Consider the following 18527-nt stretch of genomic DNA (forward strand, 5'->3'; position numbering starts at 1 on the left):
GTGACTGTCTCAATAGGGGGGAGCGGTGCTAGGAACTTACATTCCTTCTCCTCCCTTTAAGCCTCTATTTTATCACAGGTGAGGTCTGGAGGCCTCCCAGGAGCTGGGAGGGAGGGCAAGTGTCCGATGAAACCCTGGGGCACCACTGAGAACTTGCTGAGCACACATGGACCCCAGGGGGTGCTGGTGGGCTGGCCCACTGGGCAAGGGGTGTTTGCCGAGTGACCTGCAGAGATGGGGCACAGGCACAGCTCAAACCTTCCAGGGATGGATGGAGAGGAAGGTGCCGGGGAAAGGGAGGAGAAACTAGAGGTGAGATGTGGTACTTGACAAATTTTCCCCTCAGGAATGACAGTAGCTGGGGGGGGGGTGGTTCTGAGTTATTTGCTGACCATCCTGACCCCCACGCTAGAGGGAGGGAATAGGAACGAGGGCCCTGACTTCACAGATGCTGGCCGAGCCAGGCACGGAGAGCTGAAGCACCTGCCTGAGGGAACACGCTGGCCTCCTCCAGAGCCAAGAGCCCTCTGACTGGAGCCCCAGCTCTTTACCTCCAGGGCTCTGGCCCCAAGGGCTCTCCAGCCCCATGGGGAAACTGTACAAGAATGTAGGAGACCATTGCGGTACTTTCCTGAGACTGCACACCCTAGACTTGGTGAGACCCCCTGGATCCGGGCCTCAGCAGAGGTGAGTGGGAGAGGGAGGGTGTGTGGCCAGGCTCCTCAGGGCCCCTGCACTCACCCAGAGGGGGGTCAGGTCTGCCTCATAGAAGAACGGCTGGAAGACCAGGGCGAAGGAGTCTTGCTCATTGTACCTGCTGGAGGCCAGGAGGTGATGCCAGGCTTCCTGAAGAAGGGAGAGAGGCGTGCAGCCAGGAACACCGGTGGGGCAGCTAGCCCGGCCTGGCCAGGGAGCTCGGCGCCCCCCCACCCCCACCCACCTCACAACCACCCAGCACACCAGGCTGTTCTGAATTCAGTGCTCTTCTGGAGCTCTCATCTCGCACCTCAGGGTCCCTGGATGAACTAAATTCAGTTTTCGTTTTCTTCTGACGCAGCTGGTAATACAGACACAGGCCCAAAATATATTTTCTAGAAGCTCAAGTATTAACATAGACCAGGCCAGCACTAGGCTAGAGCCCATGTTCTCTCAAGGGCAAAGTCTTGTGGAGGGATTTTCCATTAATTACTCAGAAGGCCCTCATTTTCAGAGTGAGAGAAGTGCCACGCAGGTTGATGTGTAACTTTTTTCTTAAACTAAAATCATCATGTTAACATCTGTCAGTAGGAACTGAGCTTTGAGCTGGGTGCTGACAGAGACAATAGCTTCCTCTGAACCATTCACACTCCCCTGGGGTCTCCTCCCTAAACTGGAAAGCACATCTTCAAGAGGCCTGACTTGACCTGGGGCTGTAGTCTGGGGACCGAGCCTAGGCTGGACAAAACCAGCTCACCAGTCACAGGCCATAGTGGCACAAGCTGGGATGATGATCAAAGGCTTTTCAGCCTTTCCAGAGTTCTTCATCATCTTTTACCTTTAGTATCACTACTCAGCCCCCCAGCATTGCCATCCCCATTTTACATACAGGAATATGCATCATCACCAGGAAGTACCCTCTTTGGTGCCTGAATTCCACTGGCAGAGTCTTACACCCCCAAACATGGCCCCTACTTGTTCCCGAATTCCCCTGGGGACGTCCCACAGGACCCAACTTGGTTCCTAATTGCTCCTCCCACCCCTGATCTCCTCCACGAGGCCCCTCGCCTGTGAGCCAGCGCCCCATCGCCCAGACCTGATAGGTCCACTGCGTCACAGCCCTGGACAGCACCGAGGTCTCCACTGAGCACCCGCAGGACTCTGCTTCAGGGCTGCGGGTTAGAGCAAGGGGGAAGTGAGCTCTTTGAGGCGGTGTGAGCCATGCAGGCTGCCTCCTGGGAGACACAGGGGCCAGGAGACCTGGGAGTGGCGTAGGCTGTGGGGAGGGAGAAGCTGGAAGTCTTGGAGGGGGAAGGAGAAGGAAGGAAGCAAATGGCGGGAGAATAGATCTGGTTCCCCGCCATCCTTTCCTTCTCTAGTGTGGGCAAGGGATGTGGAGAGGCGCTCCCGCCCCCTCTGTCTCCCCACACACTGCCTCCTCTTGTGGCTCCCCACACCAGAACCCACCCCCAGTTCTTTCTCCCCTATCTTGTGCCCCTTTCTCTTGCTTGCTCTGCAAACCCCGCTTTCCCTCAGCTCGTCCTCTCTTACCCGGACCCATCTGTCCTGACTTCCCACATGAACTTCTCTGGGTGCGAAGTCAGAAATGTTAAGGTTTCTTGGGTTCACAGGGTTTAAATTCTATGAAAAATTTGTAAATATGTAGGAATCAAATTCTGTGAAGATAAAATATTTTTAGGCTTAATTATTTGTCTTTCCAATTTCCAGAAGTAACACTTCTTGGCATGTGGATGTTTTGCTAAAGCTTTTTTTTTTTTTTTAAACTCTTGAATGATTTTGGTGGGGGTAGGGGCACCCAGAACCACATCCACCAGACTGAGACTTGACAGAGGCTGCCTCCAGCCGCCCCACATCACCGGCTGGGTGCACACATGGCTTCCTTCCTGCTACCCTCCTGGCTGTCCTCACTGGGTTCACGTATGTGAAGGAGTCATCCCCATGGCACCTGGCACACGGCAGCCACACAGAAAATGCTGGTCCCTTTCCATGGCCCTTTTTACCTGAGCTGAGGCCCCAGATACAAGGAAGAATCCCACAAAACCTCAGAGAAATCCACCAGGTTCACAAATGCTTTGGGCACCTAGGAGGATGCACAGGAGAAGGACATCATTTGTAAGTCACCCCCACTGCCCAGGGGCTGCTCTGGGGCCCCTGGCTTGAGCCCGGTTTGGGTTCTGGGCTCTGGGTGGGCATGACAGGCAGACCCTCTTGGGAGATGCTTGGTTGGGGTGAGCGCAGCGATGCCAGCTGCGCACTCCAGCAGTGTCATCACACCCTCACTTTGGACAGAGCCCCCACCATGCTAGCGACAGGCTACAGAGCCTTCCTGACCGAAAGTCGCCCTCCAGGGGTAAAAGGAGTGCAGTGAGAGCCACAGAGCTCCCTGGGATTCCCAGAACCTGAGGCACTCATCATGGTCAAGAAAGTCCTCGAGGCCTCTCCAGGCTGTCACTGCCCCAGACTCAGTCAGATCTCAGGAAGGAGTGGGGTCACTCAGACCTCAGCAAGGACTATATTCCCCCTTCCTTCCCAGAAGTCTCTGTCAGAAATGACCTGGGCAAGAGGAAAGCGTTTCATACACAGCCTGTGTTCTCACAAAGGGAAAAGCGACTGGCTTTTCCTGAGTTTTCTCTTGCCCTAGGGTCTCCATTTCCCCCCTAGGAGTCCCGTCCCCCCATCCCAGTGGAGGCCATTTGAGAGTGAGCCAGAGCCCGCCCCACAAATCCTGGACAGGGCAGCTTCCTCCTGGCTCCCGAAGGCACCCACAGGGACACTCCCAGGATGTGGTCCTCCGTCACTGGGGACCCACAAGCTTTACCTCACGGTACAGGTAGTCCAGGGTTTCAGTCAGCTTGTCCATGGCATCTGACACGAAACTCTGCTGTGAGAGGAGAAATGTGCTGAGCCAGGTGGGGATGGGGGAGCAGGAGCAAGGACGCCCAGGCTCACAGCCAGCCTGCGCCTTCCCTCCCCAACGCCTGCCCTTGGTCGAGAAGATGGCGACAAAGGTTGGCTCTAGACCTGTTTCCCACAAAGTGTCGCGCTCCCAGAGCCTCCAGGTCTTTCTGCTTTCTCCTTCTCTAATTTCCCCGATCTGTCATTCACCAGGAAAAACTGAACTCCCACAAATGAAAAGTTCATCTCAGGGAAGTACAAATGGAGGTCAGGGCTAGAGCTCACAGAGAGGGCTGGGAGGGCAGACGGTCTCCCAAAGGCAAACGGAATAGCTTTTATCTGAAGGAGTCAGGTTCAAAGGGGAACACAATGACACCTGGATCTAAGGAGGCAGATGTACCTCAAAGCTTCTGCCTGGTGCTCTAACCTCTCCCGACACCCTCGCCCCACGTGAGAACAGGGCTCCTGTCACTGATGCTTAAGAACAGCTGCCACCCAGCCGATGCCTTGTAGATGATGAAAACAAATGCGAGTGTACTTCAAAGCTCTCGGTTTAACTTTTCAGGGTAAAACAACAACAACAACAACAACTTTACAACAACTACAAACTCCTAACCTGCCTGCGAACTGGCTGGCTGTCCCCTGAAGGGTCTTGGCTCCGACCTTAAGGTCTGGAAGTTGTTTCTTTCCCCAGGGGACACAAGCAGTGACTGGAGACAGCTGCCAGTCACAGCGCTGGGACTGCGGGAGGGCAGCCCCGGCCCCTGTCTCCGTGCCTGTTTCGCCCTCTGGAAGCCGACTCTGCCCGCTGTCGCAGTAGTGACCACAGCCTCTGTCCAGCTGTGTCGCTCCCTGAGGTTGACACTAAGCTTCACACTTTCTCTTGTGAAGAGGAGAGTGTCTATTCCTGGTCTGTACCGCATTTGGGGCATCCAGCATTCCCAGGGAAATGGGGGAGCCCCATGTGGTTCTCCTCTGAGGGTGAACCTTGCCTTTAGAGACTCTGCTTATTCAGGGCTGCAGATGAAATGGGCCACCCAGGCATTTCAGGTACTGAATGGTTGTCACTTAGGGCACTAACTCTAGGGGAAGATGCCACCCCAGTACGATGTCCCTGCTTATAAGGTCATACAAAATAAACTCCTTGAACCCAAAGTCAGGAAAAATTTTTGTCTAAATAAACTTGCACGTTTCTATTGAATCTTCTGCCCCCAGACTTAGAAGGAAGCTCTGTGTCAATGATGTGCTAAGGCCAGGTTTAACTTTTTCTAATAAATTATTTCCTTGGGTTTTATCCCCAAGGAAGTGGGTTCAGTTAGCCAAAAGAGACCTATCTCCATTTCTTGCATCCTATTGCCTGTCTACCTTCCAAAATGTTGATGCCCATTTCTAAGCATTTGCAGTGAATAAACGTGTGCATTTCTTGCAGTGTGATACATTTTGGGTTTTTTTCCTTCATTTTTGTCTTTTCTTTTAGCTTATTTTTGATCTTGTGAATAAAACTAGATTTTGGCGTCCCAGCATCACTGCTATGACCCAGTTTACTGTCCACTTCTGAAGCTTCTACCCCAGAGCAGCTGGACCCACCAAGCAGCCGCAAGGGAGCACTGTTCCCGCCAAGGGGAGAGCACGAGCTTGCTCTGGCAGGACTCTGGCCCTAAGACACCCTTAATGAGCAAATCCAGGCCCTTACCTATTCCCCTTGAAAGAAGCCAAAGTTCTCTTCAGAATTCCAGGTTCTGAGCAGACCAGGACAGGACTTTAACATTTCCCCTTAACAGTAAGACACCTTGATCTCATGTGACAACTTGACATATGACACAGGCACAGGCAGAGTTGCCCTGGGAAGTCGGGGAAACCAGGAGCCCCCATCTCAGCCTTGCCTTTGCCCTCAGAGGCTCCTCCCGAGGCCCCTGGGGTCTTCAGAACAACCCTGAGGGACAGACCATGCCTGGGGTGTGTTTTAGGGATAAAAATGCAGTGTAAGAACTCCAGTGGGGTGTGGGGCTATTCCCGGGGGAGGAGCAGAGGGCGCGGTGGCCAAGATGCCACCAGAGACGCTACAGGTAAAAGGCAAGTCTGGGTCCAGAGTGTGTGGAGGAGCAGAGGGAAGAGAAGGAAGGGCCCAGGCAGCCAAGAGAGGAGGCCTAGGAGTGGGGAAAAGAAGGAAGTGGGGTTCAGTCCAGGCTCCAAAGCCTGGTGGGGCTTGTACAAAAGGAAAATCAAGATGGAAGAAAAAGGCATTAAAGAGCAAACCTGAGTGGATGCTCATAGCATTGTTACAATGAAGTAAATTTATGGAATCAAGTCACTGGCTTATAGCCACTTAGAAACTAGAAGCAAGGCATAATTACTTCTGTCATATGTTTACAAATTAAAGGTGTGCGATTCTAAGTATGAATAAACTCAGTCCATACGTATCGACATGACTAACTCGCAAAAATACTTGGTTAGTGAAGATAATTGCTCAATAATTACAAATGCTATTTACATTAAATCTCTCATTCTCTCACACACACATGCAAAATAATACTAGGATTCATAGATATGTAAAAAGTTTAGAAATAAGAGGGAGTGGATTGTGGCTGGTGGCCAAAGGATATTTTAGCTTTAACTGCAATGTTTTTGTTTTTTTTTTTCTTGGGAGGAGGAAGCATTTGTGCACAGCTTGTGTACCTAAAAATTAACAAAAGTAAATAATGCACAAATGGATGAATGCACACAGGCATGCGCACTCTGTAGCAAGAATGCTCGATGACATAAATGCCATGAAAGAATGCAAAATTACCCTAGGAAAGCTTGAAGGTAGCACAAGTATATGGAAGAAATGATGAATGAGTATAAGCATCAATGATTGCATTCAAATATTAAAAAAAAAATGAAGCACACTCAAGCATGAACAAACTCATCCTAAAGAGAGCAGCATGTGCCTGTGTATGAAGAAGAGAATGAATTTACACAGGAATATGGACGGATGGACAAGAGGCTGTAGAGAGGAATGCAGCAATGCCCAAATGCATGCTTTAGCATGTCAATGCATGAATCCTCAATTCGCCCAAAAATGCTGGTGTGCGTAATGACCCACGAGGGAGGAAGAGAATAAAACAGGACATGGAAATTGCACTTGGCATGGGAGGAAGTAGAGGGTTAAATAGAGCAACAAACCTTTAAGATCTAAATGCTGCCAACCCAGGAGCTCCTGTGGGAATGTTGTTCAGCAAGAGCTGGCGAGGGGCGGCAGGCCTCAGTCAGTATTCTCCGGGGCCCAATGTCGCTAAGGTGGGGGCGGGGAGGGGAGGGCTGACAGTGTGCCAGGAGTCAGTGGGGCATGGGTGTTGGGAGGAAGACAGGAGTACAGGTTGTGGGAGGGGTCACAGAAGAGAGGACAGACCACATGTCAAGAAACGTCACCCATGCCTGTGCCTTGGCCTGGTGGAGGTGCTGAGAGGACAGTGGGCAGAGAATTGGGCCATCACAAGTGGCAGGACTAGTGTGGTGGCCACCAGAATTCATTTTCCGGAAAAGTCTCGTGGCATTTATGTCACATGGTCTAGATGGCTGAGCCACCCTGAACTTCCAACTGGTCTTCACTTGGACACTCTTCAGTAAAGATGTGTCAAGTTCTGGTTCAAGTTCTGTTGTTTGGAAAAGTACTAAAGTGTGAGTGTGAGAATATGTGTGTGTGTGTGTGTGTGTGTAATAGTTTTCTGAACGTTTGAAGCTGTTTATCTTCAGATCAAAACATCCCCTTGTTCATTTACTCTGCTTTTGTTCAATAAATAGGTAGTTGAATTCTTCAACTATTTCATCTAAGATAATTTCTAGAAATTTCATTATCCTGGTTTTTCCATGGACAGATTCTAGTTTGTCATTATCTCTCTTAAAACAGAAATTTCTTAAGTAGAAATGATCAGTTTAATGGCAAAAAAAAAAAAGATGTAAGTCACAGATAGCCACATAAAAAAGCAAAGCAATGTGCTTTAGGTCCTGTTCCCAGGAAAGCCAGAGTCTAGGAGGCACAGCTTGCTACAAAGACCACAGGGGTCTCGTCAGAGCTCATGGTGAACAAAACTCCAAAGGGCTGAGAGGAGCACACATCTTGCTGGATTCTTACATTCAGTGCCTAAGTGAGATCAGAGTTAAATGAGGTAAAGTGATGTTTATTTGGACATTGGCTTTGCTCAGTAGTAGAATGATTGTTGACACAGCTTATCTGCACATTTCCTTTTTCTGAATGCAGGCTGGCAAATTAGAAACACCTGTCCCTGTATGTGGTTTCTCGAGCCTTCAATACCTCTATTTGCCTTACTTCAGGAGCAGTGCCCCAGCCTGACAGGTGTCAAGAAGGTGGCTCCATGCTCCCTCCCCAGTGTTGCGACCCCTCTCCCTCCCAGTCTGCATTTACCTGTTGGGCAGGGGCACACAGCTGACACCGGCTGGCATTACTGAAGAACACATTGATGAGCTTCCAGTCATTTTGAAAGTCAAGTTGCTGAAGAAAAGGGAACAGCATCAAAGATAGACCTTGGTGGGCCTCCCTCCTGGCACAGAGGATTGAGCGCAGCGCTGTGAAGCTGCCCGCAGCCTCTGTAGCGCGGATCCAATTTCTGGCTGGCAAGGGAGAGACCCACATGGCACAGCAGACCTCTCTGGTCACGCCCGCTGCTCCCCTCAGCAGTTTTCTGTCTGTCTGCCTGTTCTGCTCCCCATTCTGTCTCTGGTGAATCTTCTCACCCTCCATGGCTCTGGCCTGTACCCCAGTTCTTGTATAAATAAATCTTAAAAAAATAACAGACATTGGTAAGAGTTGCTACCAAAAGAACGTCTTTCTTCCACGTCTTTCAATGCCATCTACCCACCCCTATAAAATCAAATTTATGGATTTTTTTCAAAGTGTATGGTGGGAATCTAAAGTTGTGTAACCACCCAGGAAGGCAATGATGAAGGCTAGTCACAGGGTGAAACACTGGCAACAATATCAATGTCTAAAGGAGGGAATTACTGTGTAAATTGTGGGACACTATGTAGCCATAAAATCAGGCTGGAAAATGTAATGACTATGATATTCAATATTATATTGAATATATAATATTGGTTATGAATGTTATAAAAGGTATCTACATTCCATCCCCATTTTAGGACATTATCAAACACATGCTTTCAGAAAAAAAACATGAAACTATGTCATCAACAGTTATTATCTCCAGGGCTTAGACTAAGGATGGTTTTAAAGTTTTTGTTGACCCGTGTTCTCTGATTTTCTATAATGAGCATGGGCTGTTTGTGGAACAAAAAGTGAACTTTCATTTTGACTTTTAGGGGGCAGCAGGGTACACTGGGCTGGGAATCAGGCACCTTAGATTTCAGCTCTCACTACCTCTGTGAGCTTGGACAGCCACGTGTCTTCTTGGGACTTCAGTTTCCTCATCTGTAAAATTCTGGGGTTGGCTTCAGGACCTCCAGGCTATTTTCTAGACTCTTATGATTATTCCAGCAATCCTGGAGATCTCTTGTGAGGGAGAAACCAACCTTATGGAGAAGCTCAGGCAATGACCTGGCTTTACTGCCTGAACTCTTATGAGAGGGTGACAGGCTGGGACAGTAGAGACAGTGGTCATGGCCCAGCACTTGGGTAGAGCCAGCTTGGCAGCAAACTGATTTGTTTGATACTTGCCCATAAGAAGAAGAAAAAAGGTGGGAGGCTGCTTATAACAAACTCATATGAGTTATTGGGTAGTATCTGAAATGTAGGGCCCCAGAGTGTAGGATACTGAGGCCTCCACCTAAGACCTGGAATATTAACAGCCATTGACACCTCAACAGTGACAGCCAGAGGCTTTAACTGAGCCTCTGTGCCAGGCACATCCACTACCTCATCTAATTCCCCTAAACTCTGTGCTGCAGGCCCTTCAATTATCCCCATTTCAGAAATGGGAAAACTGAAGCTCAGAGAGGTTAAGTGCCTTAGCCAACATTCCACAGCTAGTAAGTGGGGAATTCAGGGTTCACACTTAATCCAGTCTTATCCTGGAACCCCAGTTCTCAACCTCCTCCCTAGCAAAAAGTCACTTAGTCAGACTTTGGGCAGATGACAGAACGTAAAAAGTGGCCCTGTGTTTTAATGGCCTCTAAAGGATCATCATAGCAGGACATTTCTGGAAAGCCCAGGCCACACTAGGTGCTGAGTTCAGAGTGCAGTGGCCAGAGCAACAGGTGCCAGACACAGGGTGCCCTGACCCCAGGGTCAGAGAGATTCTTACCTGGTTTACTTTCATGCTCTTCACCAGTTCCGTGGCCTGAGTCTGCAAGTCTCTGCACAGAGGGAGAGGAACAGAGAGAAAAAGCAGAATGTTGCTGAGGCTGGAAACTAGGCCCTTGTCCCTCTGAGCACGGTCCCCAGGCCTGAGGCCATACCGCCCCTGCCTTCTGGAGGGTGGACACTGAAAATTAGGCTCATCAGATAGACTGAAATCAATGCAATGCAGGAGGAAATGCATTTGATTTTGATTTAATGCAGACCCCTATTTTGAACTTTGGACTTGCAAGCCCGATCCCCCTCCCAAATACTCCTGCATGTATCTTCAAGATCATCAGGTGTCCATAGCCCTGGAAAGAGCCAGAAGAGACTTACATAATTCCATTGTGGGGCACCACTTCTCTTTCAGGGACACACTTGGGCCTCAGGACAGAGGGATTGAAATATCTGATGACATCTGAAAGGACTAGAGAGAGAGGTGCTTTGAGGTTGTTGCCTTGACAACTGCAGGGTTAGGGTTAGAAATACTGGGTGAGGTGCCAGGGTGGCTCCCCCTGTTTCCCAGCATGACCTTCACATGGTGAATGGGCTCTAAGGTCAACTTCCCACAGCAGCAGGCCCCCAGGAGTGAACTGAGCTAAATACTAGCATCTCTCAAGTATTAGGCCAGGCCCAGCACTATACACTTTACTTGTGTGAAGGGGAAACTGAGGCTGAGAGAAGCTAAGCTTGCCACCCAAGCGCTCATGACTAACAGAAGCTGCCGGGACTTGGATCAGAGCTCCAGATGCCAAAGCTTTTTACTGCCATGCACTATCAGCTCGTTAGGGAAAGCAGGGCTGGGACAGGACTTGGGAAGGCTGCCTCCCAGCCCCCCCACCTCCCCCTGAAGAGTGACAGCAGGGTGGGAAAGCTCTGGGGAGCACACAGAGCTCATGTCCCAGAGCTGACAGCCAGAGGACCGCTAAAAATAGCGCTGTCACCAGCAGTTCACTGTGTCTTGCTTCCGAGAGAGGAGAGGGCAGAGCACTGAGGAAAGTGACATGGGGGTGATGCCTCCACCCCCACCCTGCCTCCCTTTCTTTTTGGCCCCATCCAGAAATGCCTGGGGCTTTGTGGGAGCTGAATCCAGAGGCAGTTGTAGCTCCTCTGAAGGTGGCTGCCATTCTGGCTGACTGTGTGGGGAGCAGGGCCAGACGGCAGGAGACAGTCACTCAGCCTTGTCAGCGGGAGCACCCACCCAACTCGTGTGCGACTGGATGTCTTGATTCTCAACACCAATAAGCTTTTTTAGCCCCTGGCCAGCTTGCAGAAAGAGTCCATTCCCACATGTGGTGAGAAAACAGAATTCAAGGGCAACTGAAGACTACAAAGTGGGGGTGTTGGGGGGTGTAGGTGGCAGTGAGGCACTGTGAGTGTCGGAGCTAGGTCTTTTGGAAAGATTGGCTCTCCAGATCAAAGGTATTTGTATTGTATTGCTTCTTTGTGATCAGAATGACCTAAGATCGTCTCACGCAAATCTGCCTGTCATTCCGGCCTGCCAGCAGCCTACTCACAGGCCCGTGGTGAAGTCCCTGGCTGAACTGACAGGGCCCCAGCCACCTCACATGACATCGAGCTCCACTGCAGTGTCAGCTCAGCAGAGCATTTGTGATGCAGTCTGAGTCTCCTCACTCTCATTAGGAGGTGAAAAGTGGCTTCCCAGTTCTTGACACACGAGCCCCAAGCACAGGTGATGCTAACAAGCCACTAGGCTAACTGAGCTGGAGTTAAGGGACTCGGGTTGCAGGATGACTTAATAGAGTCATGAGGGACCTCTGACAGTAAATGAAAGAAAAAAAAAGACAAGCAGGCTAGAGATAGCATATTCATAAGCATGTTCACAGATAAAAAGATTCATAATGATTTTCTCTAGAATGTGGGATTACGATTTTGTATTTTCTTCATTTCATTTTCCTGAACCCAACTGATATATTTTACAAATGCGAGTTACATAAAATGAAATAGACTGGGTCTTCGCCTTGGGGGTGGGGCAGGGAACTGTGTTGGGTTTCCCCAGAGAAATCCTTAAGTCAGCCCTGGGGTCCTGCTGCGGGGGAACCAGGACCCTGGCCCAGCCACTCCCCACCCCTATCCCCTACTTCCTAATTTTAAGCCCATCCCCCCTGGCTTCTCCCTGCTCAGAGACCCTGGGATACACTTCTCACGGCCTCCTTTCAGTGCGGCTTTTCAGTCTGTCCTCTCAGAATGCCTCCCGCTTCTCTCCACGGGGGAATTCTCCTCCCTGACCGAAATGCTGCTGTTGGGAGGGATGGGGACAACTGGACCCTGCTGTGCAAGCTCGAGGCTCACCTGTCACCATGTGCTGGCACACCTCCTGTGGCCTCTGCCCAGTCCTGCAAGTGAGTCAGACGCCAGCTGTCAGACATGCGCCGCCTACCATCAGCCCTTCCCTCCGCTGCTGCGGTCAGTTCCACAGGATGCTTTGACCCGGCCTTGCTCTGGTTCGGGACTAGCCCTCCTGAGCCAGAGACACACCGCAGGTGGCAACAGACTTGCCAAAATGGGGTGAACAGCTCTTTCCAGAACCCCGTCCCCATCGCTGGTCTGGCCCAAAGCTGGAAGGGGACCCAGGCCCACCCTGCAGAGATAGGTGGTGGGATGCATGGAACCCACACTCAACCTTTCCCAATTTTCCTCCCTTATTCACCCAGAGGAGCCGGGGTATCCGAGGACACCAGAGAGTCAGCCAGGGAGCTGCTCTCAGCTCTGCCACCTGCTCCAGGGAGCCGGAGCAAGGCGGCGTCTGGCTAGCTCGTGGGTTCCCAACAGTGAAGCAAGATGAGGCCAGGTCACCTCTGATGCTCCCTCAGGATCTTGCCCTGGTTCCACAGTACTTACCATTTGAGCTTCTGCTCCTTGTAGACTGATCCTTGAAACTGGAAAAGATATGTGGTGTCAGCCAGCCAGCAGGTGAAGGCCACTGTCAGTCCTCAGGAGAGCCCGGCTGCCTGGTGGGCACCCCTCCCCCTAAAACAGGCCCCTCCCCCCGTGGCCCACGCAAAGGCCACATCCAGCAGCTGGCTTTGCAGGGAGGATAGACTGCAGGCTTCCTCAGAAGCTTGTAGGTCAGAACTCAGAGCAAGTGAAGGGGAGGATGGTTCCCTCAGAGTAGAACAGGGTAGAAGAACTCAGATTCCAACACATTCTCAGACTCCATAGCATTCAACATAGAAACAAAAAGCATGTTTTGTGGTGACCGTCCACGATCTAGTTTGTTTTGCTTATTGTCTGTCTCCCCAGTCTAGAAATATAAGCACCATGGGGGTGGAAATTGGTGTCTTGACTCTATTCCTAGGACTTAAAGCAGTGCCGACACCTCATGAGTATGCAATCAGTATTTCTTGATCAATACTTTTTGAATGACTTTCCTCCTGGTAAAATGTTGGAGAGGTCCCTGGTTGCAGGGTTGCAGATGAGACCATGGCTCCTTAGCTGGGAATCTTGTCTTCCAAGTATCCTGGGACGCTTGGAATTGTGCCCCATGCATACTAAGCATTCCGAAAGCATTAGCTATTATCAGTAGTATATATTTGCAGGTTCTGATGCTAATTATCTGTCTTAAAATTCCTAGCAGGCCGTCTGTCTCCAGGTGTGGTGGTGGCAGTTAAAACCACACTCCCTCACCCCAGCCTGCTGCAGCTTCCCTTCCAAGAGCCTCTCTGCCCGTACCCACCCACTCAACGGACAAGCGGTCTATGAACTGGTCACCTCTGGACCCTCTGGGGTGGGCAGGTGGGCCCTGATACTCCTTTAAGTAGCATGGAGTCCTGTACCCCTCAATAAGAGGCAGTTTGAAAGCAAAATTTCCAAGAAAGGTAACAAGTTAAGCAGAGGTCACACTACATTCGAGTCGGAGATCATCAACACAGAGGCCAGACAGGGAAGGCAGGGAGCAAAGCAGGGAGGGAAGCAGGACTCCTGGGGCCGAAGCTAAGCAGGCAGATCCAACCAGGGGATCCGCAGCACAGCAGGGCTCTGCCTCAGAAGAAGCTCCATGGTGAGGAAGACAGGAGGGAAGGGAAGGCCGAGGAGAGAACATGGGAGTAAAGAGGAAAGTGGGGATGAGGGAAGGCCAGGCGCCCCCGCATCTCCCCTTTGCCTGCTGCCTGTCATTTCTCTCCACATTCTGTTGGCTGAAAGTCTGAGGGCACTGAAGACGCAAAGTCAGGGGGCATGGGCCCTGTCTTTAAGGGATTTGAGGTAGAGGGATGTAGCCTCCGGCCTGGAAAAATGTCTAAGACAAGTCACAAACAGTCCATTGCATCATGGCCCTACTTAGATTATACTTCCCTACCCCCTCTATACTGAGGTGGAGGAGGTGACACGGATGGGGGTCTTCAACTTTTTATACTATATACGTGTGTTTGGACTGTTTCCTACATTGAACATATATATCAAGTGCTATTTTGAAATTATGTTGTATGAACCTTTCTAATTTGATCTTTAAAGTTCTATGAGGAAAAGAGAGTCCAGAGCAATTGCACAAGCGCTAACTAGTCACAGGGAGCTAATACGCAGAGTTAGGGCCAGAAAGCCCCAGGGACTTGGCGCAAAAGCATCACAGACTTGTTTCTTTTTAAATTCACAGTCTCCCATGGTTTCCCCTGGCTTAATGTGCTTTTTTTTTTAAAGGGTATCTTTTTTTTAAAGATTTATTTATTTATTTATACAAGCACTGGGTATAGTCAGAAGCGTGGGAGGGTGAGAGAATTCACTAGAACCAGAGCAGAGAGCAGAACAGGCAGACTGACAAAGTACACTGCTGAGGGGAGCAGCGGGCGCAGCAGGAGAGGTCTGTGCACCATGTGGGACACTTCCTGGCAGCCAGGGATCGTACCAGCCCTGCAGAGGCTGTGGGCAGCTTCGCAACCCAGCGCTCAACCGCTGCGCCAGTTTAATGTGCTTCTAAAGGGGGTACAAGGTCAAGGCTGTCTCAGAGCAGAGAGAGGATGGCCCCTCCCAGGAATTGTGCTTTTGGGGTTTACCCTGCGGGAGGCGGTGCTTGCAGAAGCAGTGTTCTGGGGCTGGGACCACTGTGGACTGAAGCTGTACTGTTCCGCAGGCCTGGGGCTCACAGGAGGAGAAATGGTGAGGAGGGACAGGCAGGAGCCGTGGGGTCTGAATAATTCATGGACGGGGAAGCTTTTTCAGCGCTGGGATAGCTCTAACTTCAGAAACCCAACTTGGGGAGAGATTTCCCAGCAGTGAATTTCCGTGCCGCAGTGGAGGAGCAGGAGGGTCACCAGCAGGTGTCACACAGTCTGGGCTCTGCAGTGTGACCCAGCTGCAGCGACCTTGGGGTCCGCAGGCACCACATGGGACTCCCTCTCTCACTTAGCCCCATCTTCCCCTTCACCTCTTTCTCCCAGGGGCAAATCTCCACTCTCACCCTCCTCTACACACAGTCACAAATCACAGGGCACCTCACGACTCCAGCGGAGCAGTTGGAATAAAACAAGGACTGGCCTGGCTGGGCTAAGCCAGCTTTCTAAGGCAGTTTCATGCTTCACTCGTGGCTGCCACAGAGGGTGGATCGGTAGTGAGCTGGGGTGCAGGGAGGTGGCTGGCTGGGCTGCGGGGGCAGGAAGTAGGACTCCAACAGGGCCAGGGGAGGGCCCTGCTCCCTGGGCCACCATTAGAAAGAAGAGGTGGAGGTGGGAAGGGACTGCTGCAGGGTGGGGGTATCCGGTGTAGGAGGCACAGCCAGGAATACTGGAAAGTGCTCTGTTCTCTGGGTGATGCTGGGACTGGAGGGGTGTCAGGGAGAGGAGAGGTGTGGGGGAGAGGGCAGGGGCCTAGAGCTTGGCTAGGACCAGGCCTTGTAGGAAGTCAGGACTAGGGAGTCACAAGGCATGTGTTCTGCTCTCCTACTCTGCTCTCCAGACCCCCCCACCCCTGCTTATCTTTATCTTCTCCATCTTTATCTTCTCCCTTTCCATCTTTATCTCTTTCTCCTTCACCTGGCCATATAAAATGCACCTGTTAAAATGTGTTAGTGAAGATGGGTATGTTTTTAAAAATAAACACAGGCATTTCCCTCTATTTCTTAAATAAAAAATTTAATACATTACTAATAAAATATGGTGTCATCTTTGAGTTAATTTATCAATGGTTTAAATTAATAAGGAACTTCAAAAGTTTTCTCACCCTAATGTAAAAGAAGGTATATATGCGATTAGAAAAAAAAAAAGGACCAGAAGTCCCTGGGTTTTAGTGTTTCTCTAACTCTATGTTCTTCCTCCCCAAGCGGAACCTGGTACCTAGGCACTCCTTCAGGGGGTCACCAGTCCCAGCCCTGCCTCCCACCTCTATCTCCTGGAAATACTCACTGTTTCCATATTGCCAATGGTTGCCACAAATTTAATATCAGAAGGTTTCAGAGAGTGGACTGTGAAAATAAGAACCCATGTAAGGAGGTCAGGTGTACATTCCCCATGATACCCCCCACCCCAGCCTGTTGACAGCTGCTGGGGTTGAGTCTGTCAGCTGTGGGAGTGAAAAGCTATGGAACAAGCATTCGGGGAGAGCCAGGGAACTTTGCTCAAAAGAAGCCCCTGCCCACAGACACCGCACCACTAGCTGGGCCAGGATCTCCCAGACACTGTCTATGGCAGGTCACTTGTGTCCCCTCTCACCTGGCCTTTTGGCTTCTTGCTTCCCTCTACCCCAGGCTCTGCATTCTGGGCCACCATTACTAAGCAAGGGGAACAATTTATTTATTTATTTTTTTAAGGGGAACAATTTAAATGAAAGCCACCTGAGTACAAAAGGGATCATGCCAGCTTGAAGACTGCCACTCGAAGCAATTGCCCACACAAACTTCAGGTGCAGGCTGTACGCAAATGGTACACCATGGAGACCCTGGACCACTCACATTTTTAGAATGAAGTCTCCCTAGAAGCTACTGACATACTCCTGTTCATATTATGGCAGCATTAAAGATAAAACTACTAGAGAAGTCATCTTTTTTTAAATTTTATATATTTTTTACATCCTTTTTCATTTTTGCACAATGTATGCATTTTCATCTTGGTTATATTCCCCATACAATTCCCACCCCCTTTATTTCAACCCTAATCCCTCCCCACCTCCCCCCAATAGTGTGTCTCTGGTTTATAGTTGCTTGTTGATTTTGATTTTTACTTTATTATTATCATCTTTTTCCTGGTCCCTTATTTAGGTTTTCTAAATTCCTGCAATGAGTGAGACCATCCGGTATTTTTCTTTTTCTTTCTGGCTTATTTTGCTGAGCATGGTTCCTTCTAGCTCCATCCATGTTGCTGCAAATTGCACTAGGTTATCTTTTTTGATTGCTGAGTAATATTCCATGGTGTATATGTACCACATCTTACAGAAGCCATCTTAAGAACTACATAAGTTTCACTGCCCACATTATTTACATAATGGAATAGTAGGAATTTTATGTGTAACTGGAAACCCTAGTAAGTCAATGCAACGCAAACATAAATAAAGTCATTGAACACAATCTATAATGCAGCCACTTATAGTATAAAGCCAGAGAAGTCAAAAGCAACATTCTGAACAGCCCCCTACTGAACACACCGAGCCCATTATAGGTGAACACTCACTAGAGAAGCTGCTGTGGTCTCATTACAGGAATAGGGAAGGCAGGTGAGTGACCAGCTCCAATCCACAGCTCCCAGGTCGTGGTCCACCCACAGGGAGGTGGCCCCTAGAGGTGGCCCCTAGAGGTGGCCCTCACCCAGGCAAGTCACTATTGGCAAATTACCTCTGGGTGGTGTGTTGGGGTGAGTCCCTCCATAGAAATGACTGAGGGGGGGATATAGGAGGGGTGCGGGAGTAAGGATGGGGAAAAGGGAGGCCTCAAACAACTGCAAGGTGCAGGAGGAGGAGGGCTAGAGCCTTGCTGGTCACAACTGAAAGAAGATGCTGACTTCCTGACTCATGACTTGGGGTCACATACCTGACTCAGATGGCACATGGGATCCTAACTTCTTCGGGTCACATGAGAATGGCAAATTCTTCAGTATCATCAACTAAAACCAAACATCAGAAACATCAACTGTCTTGTATGGAAATATTGCAGGCCCTGAACCCTTGGTGGAGAAATGACCATGTACTTGTTCTATTCAGGCTCAAAATCCAGAAGCAATGGTGGTCCACAGTCATGTTCTTCTAACTCCCCACCCAGTTCACTGAGGACAAGGGGACGCGGGTCTGCTGACAATGATCTCAGCTGATGGTGGGTAAGGACGGCCCGAACAGTGGAGTGGAAAGGAAGGGATACAAATTTGTATGAAGACAATGTCCTGGGGATGGATGGTGGCAACGGCTGACAACAATGTGCACGTACTCAACACCACTGAATTGTGTGCTCAAAGTGGTTAGATGGTGAATGCTATGTTAGGGATATTTTACCTTAATTAAAAAAAAATCATTAAGAAGAGACCTAATGCAAGTAGACTGAAAAATAAAAACTCCATTTTGTGTTATTATATTTATTTGTATTACCTACTTTCCTTCTAATTTTGATTATTTACACAGAAGTGAGTATATGAAGCATCAGGTTTATCTGTGCTAGAAATGGGGTGACCTTGGGAGTCTCCCTTGTTCT

General features: G+C 49.8%; 1 protein-coding gene across 9 annotated transcripts in view; it reads right to left on the bottom strand.

Moving 5' to 3' along the window:
- PLB1 (phospholipase B1) overlaps nucleotides 1-18527 on the bottom strand; it is a 115727-nt gene that overhangs the window by 81854 nt on the left and 15346 nt on the right. For 8 of the 9 annotated variants that reach the window (XM_054701244.1, XM_037528296.2, XM_054701245.1 and 5 more), the window contains exons 4-14: nucleotides 17877-17949; nucleotides 16261-16319; nucleotides 12770-12807; nucleotides 12221-12264; nucleotides 10244-10334; nucleotides 9873-9924; nucleotides 8018-8104; nucleotides 3536-3598; nucleotides 2718-2797; nucleotides 1793-1868; nucleotides 742-846 (exon numbers count right to left, since the gene is read on the bottom strand). In XM_054701244.1, coding sequence (XP_054557219.1) covers nucleotides 742-846; nucleotides 1793-1868; nucleotides 2718-2797; nucleotides 3536-3598; nucleotides 8018-8104; nucleotides 9873-9924; nucleotides 10244-10334; nucleotides 12221-12264; nucleotides 12770-12807; nucleotides 16261-16319; nucleotides 17877-17949 — 768 coding nt within the window. Of the gene's footprint in view, nucleotides 1-741; nucleotides 847-1792; nucleotides 1869-2717; nucleotides 2798-3535; nucleotides 3599-8017; nucleotides 8105-8989; nucleotides 9112-9872; nucleotides 9925-10243; nucleotides 10335-12220; nucleotides 12265-12769; nucleotides 12808-16260; nucleotides 16320-17876; nucleotides 17950-18527 lie in introns of those variants that run through there. The other variant, XM_054701246.1, reaches the window with a different exon arrangement.

Source organism: Talpa occidentalis, unplaced genomic scaffold (assembly GCF_014898055.3).
Source record: "Talpa occidentalis isolate TD23 unplaced genomic scaffold, MPIMG_talOcc4v2.1 talOcc4.5, whole genome shotgun sequence".
NCBI classification, from domain to species: Eukaryota; Metazoa; Chordata; class Mammalia; order Eulipotyphla; family Talpidae; genus Talpa; species Talpa occidentalis.